Consider the following 10,620-nt stretch of genomic DNA (forward strand, 5'->3'; position numbering starts at 1 on the left):
AACCCACCCACTTCTTTCAGCACAGTGGAAGAGTCTAATAACTGGAGGGGAATCTAATCCTTGGCACTGGATGAAAGACAAGGGTCTCCCTCCCTCCCTCTCTTTCTCACAGTCTCTTTCTCTCTCTTCATTTTTTCCGTGGATGCTGGTTATGCTTGGCAGGTTCTCTCTCTCTCCTTCTCTCTCTCTCTCTCATTTTCCCGCTCCCTCTTTCTCTCTGTTATTCTTTTTTTTCTTTCACTTCTGTACTTACCCTTTCTTCCTCTCCATGCAGGTTAAGTTTAGCAGGAGGAAGGGAGCGAGGAAAAGCAGGGAGTTGAATGGAATAATTTATTAGACAGTTTGGGAAATATGGATAATTGATTTCAAGATGTGAATTCAATGAGAAGATCGATACCACGTTCATGTTTGTTCCATTAGCTTAAAAATCCACCTATCAGCACCGCTAAAGGTGACTTTGTGTTGAATGAGTGTGTTTAAAATGACTAGTTAAAATTGTGTTGGGTTCTCGGACTCCTGCCTTCACAGTAAGATTGTCAGGTGAAGTCACTGATGCTTACCTTTGCACTGAGCCAGGCTAGCTGTTTCCCTCTGTTTCCAGTCTTTGTGCTAAGCTAAGCTAAAAGTCTGCTGACTGTAGCTTCCCCATGTAGAGCGCAGAAATGAGAGTGGTATAAATCTTCTCATCTAACAAGTGTATTTCCCAAAATGTTCAACTCTTCTCTTCAGTTGTGAAGGGAAGACGAAAAGAAAAAGGAAAGATGAACGGTGCTGCCATTGTTTGAAGTCCGGGTTCAACAGTCTCTGAACTTTGATTGTCACAGCATTTCATCAATCCAGAAACAAAACTAGTCCACATTTACAGCAAGTTATTTGTCTTATATTCCACCTCTCTTTCCACCTTTGTCCAGGCCATGGCTAAAAACAGCTGTGAAGTGTATCGGGCGTTGCGATGAGATTGGCACTAAGAGACAGTGATTTTGAAATGAAATAACAAAGGCTACTTATCTAATTGGTAAACAGACCTGTTAAATGGTGGTTGGCTTAAATGCTTGCAGGATGCTGTAATTGCTGCCAGCCCTCACATACAGATGCACGCATGCAAGTTCACACAGTCACACGCGGTTTTTCGACTTCCTCCGCTCGAACATAAACATACCGATAACCTCCATTTTGAACCCGTCTTTAAAAATTCCATTGAAGAAATCGGTTGCCCACCCGCTCCTTCCTCCTCCTCCTCCTCCTCCTCCTCCCTTATTCCCCGCTCTCCCTCGTCATTCTCACACAAGCTCATTATACCTTTAGCTGGATGATAGCCAGGCTGAGCATGATGACACTAAGGACTGTGCCAGAAACAATAAATGTGACATGCTGTTCCACTCGGGCTGTCAAACACTGGTGGGAATCACGATCAAGTGTTTTTCACCTCACAGCATATCAGCCAAGCTTCAGTTGAAAAAAATCAACTAGAAGATGGGTGTGCTCATGTTTAATGTGAAATTTAGTTGGTGAAACAGGTGAATAGGACAGTTACAGTACAGTACAAGATTTCAATCATTAGTCCCAAATTTGATTTAATATATAAGTATTGATTTAAAAGAGCTAAAAGATGAAACAGATGTCAACTCTTCTGGGAGCGTTGCATGAAAACTGAAGCATCATTTTCTTGAGTTTAAGTTTGTTTAGATGTTCTCTCTCTGTCTCTCTGTTTGCAGTACTATATACTATCGGTGCTATGACTTCCTAACACATCATAAACTTAAAAGCCAGGATTTAATACGATATCCTTTTCTGCATCATTCATTATATGTTAGAAATTAAAGTGTGCTATGTCTAAAAAACCCCAAAAAGTCCCAGTTTGTTTTATGTCTTCTTTGGGAATTAATTTGATCGTGAGCTCATAAAGTCTCCCTGTGTTTCCCCTAGACATGTTTGTGTTGCCTTATTACAGGGAAGAGCATAGCTTGTAAAAGTGTGTGTGTGTGTGTGTGTGTGTGTGTGTTTGTTTTTGTGTGTTTGTGAGTGTGTGTGTGTGTGTGTGTGAGAGAGAGAACGAGAGAGAGAGAGAGAGAGAGAGAGAGAGAGAGTCAGAGATAGATAGAGTGAAAGAAAGAGAGATCCTGCTAGCCGAGCAGCCAGCTCTCTTATTGGAGAGCTGTAAAAACTCCAGACCGCAGGAGTTGCCAGCCTGGAATTCACTAATGACACACGTGGGCCTCAGATGAGAAGTGCAATTTTGTGTGTGCGTGTGTGTTACAACCATACTGTTTGGATCAGAAGGCCCGATTTGTGTGTGTACGTGTGCATGTGTGAGGCCCTATCTCATCATCTACTGTGTGTGTGTGTGTGTGTGTGTCTGCTTGTATTTGCGTACGAACACTCACACACATCTCCTTCTACATGTCCTCCTCCTCATCCCATGGCCCTGTACACTCCACCCACCCCGTCCCCCTGAAATGAAAATGGCCGCTGTGCAAACACAACACACCTTGCCTAATCTCAGTCCTGGTTGCACCTAAAAGCAGCTTGTTAGTGGAAGAAGGGCCGCAGCCATTCTGGCCCCTGGTGGATGAAGAGGGGTGTCTGCTGGAATATGAAAGGAATGGGGCCACAGGCACATGGGTCTTTAAATCCTCTGTGTCAATAGAGTCTCTGGAGCAAAATAATGGCATCACTCTGTGTGGGAGTTAATGTGAGCTGATAGCATGAAGGCTGGGGGGTCAAGGGTTCATGGGCTTGCGCTAGGTTGACAGAGAGCTGAATGCTTTCCACCCCCCACTCCCCTCTCTGCTGCTCTCTACCTCCTCTTTAACTCTGGTCCTGAAGGAGTGTGATGGAGGGAGACGGTGAGGGGATGTCAGTGAAGGAAGTGGGGTGATCACCGTTGACAGTTGTAGCCCCCTTTTCAAAATACACAGACCAGACGGACGATAAATTAAAGTAAAAACATGAATAAATGAAGGAACGCAGTGAATGCAGATGATACAGGTGCAGGTGATACAGGAAACACTCATACTCGTGCCCATTTATTTATTTACTTAATTAGTTTGTTTAACAAAGAGCATACATATAAACACTGTCTGTCTGTCCTGCCTGAATAAAAGAATAACAGTGTTATTTTAATCATGTACTAAATCCTTTTCAGCCGTCAGAAACTCAACTTAACACGAGCACAAGACGACTGTCATGCTTTTTATACATCAATGAAATGCACTGATGCAAATCATCATGCAATGCACTATGGGAACTTTTCCCCAGAGGACGCTTCCTGGATATTAGGTCTTGGGAAATTAAAGTTCCTGGAACTTTTGTTGGAAAGTATTTTTGTCCCTCATCTGCATGTTTACAAGGTAAAAGGTTTGGACGTCAAGCTGCAGGAGAAATGTTCTTTTGTCATGTAAAATGAAGTTGAAAGCCTCGTGCAACGTTGGCGCTGTTGTGAGCTAAAACATTTTGTTTGGAGGAATGCGTGTGTTCTGTCGTAGTGTGAGAACAAGAGGTGGTCTTTCTAGTTCTGTCAACCAACTTGTTTTGAGTATTGATTTAGTCACAGACTGGCTGAGGGACAGCCAGTCGCCTGCTGAGGCTGGACAGGACAGCCTGGAGGTGCAGTCAGTGGGAGGGGTGTCACAACTGTCAGCAACGTTCTGGGCACATGAACACTCATCCCAGTGCATGGGCTCTTTGCTTCTGTTGTCCAAAGCATTTGGTGGTAATAAAAATAAAGTCAGAAGGAGCCTATTAATGATGATTTCACTGTATAAATCATGAGGCATGGCTCAGTACATGATAGCACATACGCTGGTTTTAATATGAAACATGTTGGTAATGATATCGGTGACTCTGGCCCTGGTATTACGTGGTATCGGACTGAAACCGGATTTTGTGCTGTCACCCACCCCGAGAAAAACAGAAAAAATTGAGCATAAAGACTTCCTCCCCCCCCCCCCCACCCCCCTTAACATAACATTATTCTCCTCCCTTCAAGAGGAATTACTGTCGTAAAAAATTAGCGCACTTACCAATGCAAACATTAATTCTTCCACCTCTTTTCATCCCCTCAGACACTGGTACCTCCCTCGGCTCCTCGACCTCAGGCGGACATCGCTCCCACTGGTGCAGTGTTGCCTACTGGGAGCAGCGCACGCGAGTGGGTCGCCTGTATCCAGCCTACGAGCCCTCGCTCAGCATCTTCTATGACCTACCTCAGGGCACAGGCCTCTGCCTCGGCCAGCTCCACGCCAATGCCTACCACAGCCGCCGTGACGACCCGGGGAGCCACGGCACACAGCTTCACAGACATCACAGCCATGGAGGTGGAGGGAACAGCAGCAGCAGCAGCAGCAGCAGCAGCAGCAGTGTACAACAGATACGCAGTAAAATCGGTTTCGGCATTGTGCTGAGCCGCGAGCCGGACGGGGTGTGGGTGTACAATCGCAGCCAGCACCCGGTGTTTGTCCACTCGCCCACTCTGGACCCACCCAGTGCACGAGGGCTGAGTGTGAAGAGGGTGATGCCAGGCTTCTCTCTCAAGGTGTTTGACTATGAGTGCTCCAGCTGGATGGCTGAGCACGGCGTGAAGCCTGAGAGCCAGGAGGGGCCCTGGGACCCCCACAGTGTTCGCATTAGTTTTGCTAAAGGATGGGGCCCATGCTACTCCAGACAGTTCATCACCTCCTGTCCCTGCTGGCTGGAGGTGCTGCTCAACAACCACAGATAGCACACAAACACACTCACGGACTCACATGAGGTTTCCTGACCCAGTATCCTAATTGTAATCTACCTAGATTTAATATAAAATTTATATATTATATAAAGTATATTATACATGTAAATACTTGAGTCATTTTTACAATGCAATTATTTATGTATAGTGTAATGTGTATATGGACAAAGTAAAAAGGAACAAGAATATGCACTTTTGATTCTATATATGCATTACAGATTCTCAGTGTCATTTTGCAGATATAAACTGTAAAAAAGATAAAGCTGGTTTGTGTTCTCATGATTTAGGAATTCCATCAAAACGTATGCCATACACACATTGTCAATAAAGTATTTGTATTAAAAGTAGGTTCCTGTGGTAGTCTCGAGTGCTTTTACGAAGACCTTTGGAGTAATTAGGAGTCTTTGGGTGGAGCATCTTGGCGTCTCTCTGCATCTCGATACAAATAACATCCATTAATATGACATATAACTCTGTTAACACCATAAATGCTCTTTTCAGTGTTTACAGGAATGGATTGAGGTGCTGGTAGGCTGATTTCTTTATGTTATAACCTTGGATACGCTAATGCTCCTGGCTGCAGCTTCATTATTAACAGCAAGATATGAGAATGGATTTTTAGGTTGTTTTTTAAAAAAAAAGATAATTAAAACTTGTACTGAACTGTGCACGATATAAGGGGCAAAAATTTGTTGTTGGGCCCCTGTGGACCCTCGCTGTACATGTTTATACAACACAAGACCGCTTGTGTTTTCTCCTACAAGTTTCCAATTCCAGTGGAGGGTGTTTATAAGTGAAAACAAAATATTAAGAGAGTGGAAGAAACACTCAGTTGTCTCCTCCTTTTCAGTGTCACACCTCTGACAAAGTCAACACTGCGATCACCTCTCTGTCATGGTGAATGACAGAACACGGCCTCATTCTTCATTTCAGGAATGAGACGAGTCAAGAAAGAAGTTGTCTGGTGGGACTCCAGTCCTTGAAGGATGTGTGTGCAGCCCACCGTCAGTCGTATCACGAAGTGAATGAAAGGATGTAAATACAGTTACTGTGTGGAATATAATTAAAGCAAAACGCCGCCTGATCGTGTACAATACAGTTAGTGTTGGTGGTGCTATCAAATGGTGAAATCTGGCACCCCTTTTGTTGCTCTCAGTTTGTGAGCGAGCTCTACTTGCTGAGGAAGGCCTTAAGATGCAGCTAAAAGCTCAGAAAAGCTATTAAGTGGATCTTTGAGCTCAGATTAATGTTGATTGCACTGTTCCCATTGCTTTCATGCATGTTTTGTTGTTTGTGTCTTATACTGCACACTTATTAAAAACGCACTCAAACTGTGTAAATCATAATCAACTTTAACTATCTTCTTGGCACTAAAAGGGTCCAGCGGCAATGGAAAACAGCAAAAGGCGTCACAGTGCCAGTCGTAAGAAAATAAAGTGCATAACTGAGAGATTACACAACAAACCACAGCAGGGCACTCGGGCCCAAACCGACTCTGGTAGGAGAAAGTTCTGTGTTTATAGCGTAATGGCATCCTGTTTGAGTCTTTCAACAACACAATTATTTATGGAAACTCATATTTGCAGTTTGAAGAGGTTGAGGAGCAAGAACAGTGGGCTGAAAAAGCAATGTAAGCAGCAGAAGGCAGTTAAAGAGCTGTAACCTTTCTGTAGACGTGTGTTTAAGAAGCAGCAGCAGCAGCAGCAGCAGCAGCAGCAGCACCTCGCTCAGCTCAGGCAGGCAGGCATTTTTGTTTTGACCCTGAACCTCTGCAGGCTGCTCGCTGAAACCTGTAATTAACTGTAGCTTGAAAAGTAAAGAAGGGTCGATTACAAAGTTGCAGCACTCCTGAGGAAAAATGAAGCGCTGCAGCATTCAAAAATGTCTCTCGAGTATGGTTGCAGTCTGAGCTTGAAAATATATGTCACAGCGACACAAAAACAAATCGGAAGTACATGTATCTTAGTTTTCAACCTGCATATAACAACATACACAACTGAATAAAACTTTTTATACAAAGCTGCACATTCCCATACACAACCCCCAAAATTCCAACATATATTTCAGTCAAGTCTCGTCTCTGCTTTTCCAGGCAAAGTGTGGGATTTGTGGTCAGGGTACAATGGAAGGATTCAGAGGAGGGGTTGGGGTGGGAGAACTGCTGCCGGCAGGACTAGTCCAAAAACGTACCATGTTTCTTTTCCATCTCTTTTTTGGTTTTCTCATCTGAAAACACCCCAGCCCAGTCTCTTGTCTTTTGTTTTTTGTTTTCCTTTGTCAGGACTCAGAGTCATGGAGACGATGAAATGGATCCCAGGCAGCGAGCGGTGGAGGAGGGTTTTTGGCCCTCGGCTTCAGGGCTGCGGTGTGCACTGACCTCACTGTGAACTGAAGGAAAACGGGCTAATTCTGCCGCTGGCTCTCGAGCTCCACCCCTTCACTGTATAATTATCCCTGTCCAGATTATGATGTTATAATTATGTTAATGAATACATCAGGGGTGGGTAATTAATGGAAGACTTTCTGTTATTGCTCCAAACAAGATGAGTGATGGCTTAAAGGACCATACCAGCGTGTTTACAACTTTTAGCTCCTTAACTGCAAATCATGTACACTTTATATTTTTATGAATCACTTTTAAATACATGGTCCAGAGCTATGTGGTGCCCAACCTGTGGGTTAGGGCTCCTGTAAAGTGCTGAGGGATCACAAGAAGACAGAGATCTTCCTCCTCCTTTTTTAAGCCATTTAAAAATGATTGCAAATGAGTGATCCCTTCATTTTCAGAAAACAAAAAAGTTGAGAATCACTGGTTTAGAGTTTTAGATTGTCAGATGTACTTTTTGTACTGTTCAGACAACCATTGGTTTCTTTTCATTTCTGTATAGTCTGAAAGTCACTTGTGATGTTGTTAAAAGCTGCTCTGTTGTGTAATCCATCACAGTGGACATCAAGTCTGCATCAGTTTTTGTCAGTTACATCATTGTTGTATGGACTGACCTGAAAAGTCCACACAACAATGGCAGCTTTGACAAACACTAGAGAAGACTTGATGTACTCTCAGTGACTATTAGTCATAAGTTGTACGTACGTGTTTGTAAATTAGTAGAATCCAATAAATCAATCAAAATACTGTAGTTAGCTGTGATGTAAAGTATCAACCATGTGATTCTTGGCAAACGATTAAAATATGGATATGATATATTTATGGTCCAGCTGTTAGTTGACTGGTTGGAGTAAAATTTCTCAGATAGAAATCTGGACAAATGTGTACAGAAAATGTTCATTGGAATAAATATTATTTACTGCAGCAAACACTGCAAAATCTGACAAGCTGATTTTACTCAACTTACTGTAACACCCGGCTGACAAGAAGTGTTTTGTTGCATCGTCATCCTGACAGTGTTTTGTCACTTTGCTGCCCAGAGTGCATATGGATCGATACCTCCGCTGTTAGTGAGGCCTCTCGTGTGAAACCGCAGACAGGTCAGACATCTCTTCACTGTCTTGTTGCTGATTGCACATCAGTGTTTATTAATGTCATCCTCACAACCAAAGAATGATGACAGACAAGTCCTAAGTAGTTTTTCTCCCTGGCCTGAAATCAGGAAATAAACAACTGGCAGTTTGCTGAAAGATAACAAACATATTACACTCACAGATCACTCTCTTTGAAACATCTTACACCTGCTTGTTCATGCAATTATCCAACCAGCCAATCCTGTGGTAGCAGTGAAGCAATAAAGTCGTGCAGATACAGGTCAGGAGCTTCAGTTAATGTTCATATTAAGCATCAGAATGGGGAAAACATGCGATCTCAGTGACTTTGACCCTGGTATGATTGTTGGTGCCAGACAGGCTGGTTTGAGTATTTCTGAAACTGCTGATCTCTGGGATTTTCACGCAGAAACAGTCTCTGGAGTTTTTACTCAGACTCTTACGACCAGTCACCAGATCTGAATCCAATAAAACACCTTTGGGATGTGGCAGAACAGGAGCTGGGCAGCATGAATGTGCAGCTGATAAATCTGAAGAAATCTTGTTACCACGCAGCAGAGTCTGAAAGTAATCTTTACAACATCTTGTTGACGCCATGTCACGAAGACCTGAGGCTGTTTTCAGAGTAAAGAGAAGCATATTTAGTGTAAGTACAGTGTTCCTGATAGTGCTCGATGAGCGTATGTGCCCTGAAGTCTCTTATACAAAAACTGGGTACGCAGAAAGACTTCAGATGCCTGTTAGCCTCACATAATCCAGGATTATTGTTCTGGAAAAATACTAAACTTCTGACAGATTTCAGCAACAAACTAATTTGCCAAATGGACAACTCACAGTTTAAAGTTATTATTCTGTAAACATGGAGGGTGTTTGCAGAATCATCACTACGTGAGGAGTAAACATCCAATGTCACCAAGGTCAGAGCTGTTTCAAGACGCCTGTGTTTCTGCTGCCCGAAGCACTGAGTCAGTTTTAACTCATTTCAACACCAAAGAGACACAACAAAATAATGTCAAAATGATGTGGGTACAAACTAAACTCAAGCTTAGTTAAGTATTTTATTGCGGTTATTGTTTTCAGTTGTTTCATCCATAAAATATAAAGCATTCAGCCTGTAACCAGTTTAAACTTCAGAATGATATTTTCTGTGATACTCTGCCAAACCGAAACCAATGTTGTATGATGGACGGACTAAATGGTTTAGTTTGTGTCAGGCTTTATTGCTTGGCCCTTTAGCAGTGGATTTACTGCTGGCAAACGTTTTTATTTTTCGTACTTTGACCCAAAGTCACAATACTTCAGGTCTCAAAGTATCGATTCTGTGGCTGAAAAAGCAAATTATGGTCTAAGGAATTTAACTTTCAACAAATGAAAGACCAGACAAATGCGCTGGATGAAAAGGCTGCTGGTCAGTCAGGGACATTAGCTCGGTTTAGTTAATAACAATAATAACAATGAAGATCATTTTGTGGCGGTCTGCCTACAAGGATATTAAGTTGACAGTGTCGGCCCACCAAGAATAAAACTATTTGAATTATTTTTTTCTCATGAGAAAGTGGTTAATCTTCTGGATGACTGTCGAGCTGCGATGCTGCTCGTCATAGCAGGAAAACGCAGGTGTTACCAACAGCATTAACGAGGAACCAGGAAATGAAGTTTGATGCTGACCGCGGAACATTTCTCCTGGACTGGTGAGTAAACAGCTGCCAATGCTAACGTTGGCTACTTTGCAATAGCAAAACAAATAGCTTCTTCAAGTTCTGTCTTTCACCCTCATTTGTAATGTAATTTATTATAACAGCTATTACACAAACACAATTCCCCGTTATTCCTGCAGCTGACATACATTATAGATGCACATTTATTTATGATGAGATGATAGTGATAGTATTTGCACTTCTTACATCTCACTAACTCTCATTTAAACATTCTGTTCACACACATGCTTTCACACACAAACACGAACACATCCATCCACAGTTTTCCAGAGTTTTGTCAATTTTATTTCTAAAATTTAAAGCATGAAATCACCGTAACCTAAGAACAGACTAAAAGAAAAATTAGCCACTCATGTCACTGGAAATAAATAATATTAACAGTTGTGGCCGAGCTTCTCGTTACTTCATTAATACATGGAAATGAGTAATAGGATGACTGGCTGCCACCTTTAAGGTTTCCAAGGACATTCTGCAACTTTGCTTTTACTGTAAACTATTTCCAGTCTCCACTAAACTATTAGTATAAAACTCAGCAATGTACACATCTCAGACTCGCCCTTTGAATGAGTGAGTGAGGTGCTGTTTATTTTCCAGTCTGTCTTTGTTTTGTTACTTTAAGCACCATGTCTGTCAGCCATAGTGTAATTATATGGAGACAGAGACACAGAGGGAGGGGGG

At 42.5% G+C, this 10,620-nt stretch overlaps 1 protein-coding gene across 1 annotated transcript in view; it reads left to right on the forward strand.

The window, feature by feature from the left end:
• Nucleotides 1-5,073, forward strand: part of LOC111661116 (SMAD family member 6-like) — a 20,141-nt gene extending 15,068 nt beyond the window's left edge. The window contains exon 4 of the mRNA XM_087176146.1: nucleotides 4,065-5,073. Coding sequence (XP_087032272.1) covers nucleotides 4,065-4,720 — 656 coding nt within the window. The 3' untranslated portion in view covers nucleotides 4,721-5,073. The remainder of the gene's footprint in view (nucleotides 1-4,064) is intronic.
• Nucleotides 5,074-10,620: the final 5,547 nt, after the last annotated feature.

The sequence above is a fragment of the Seriola lalandi genome, unplaced genomic scaffold (assembly GCF_002814215.2).
Source record: "Seriola lalandi dorsalis isolate HSWRI2012SDOR001 ecotype SW California unplaced genomic scaffold, Sedor1 jcf7180002054537, whole genome shotgun sequence".
Taxonomy (NCBI): Eukaryota; Metazoa; Chordata; class Actinopteri; order Carangiformes; family Carangidae; genus Seriola; species Seriola lalandi.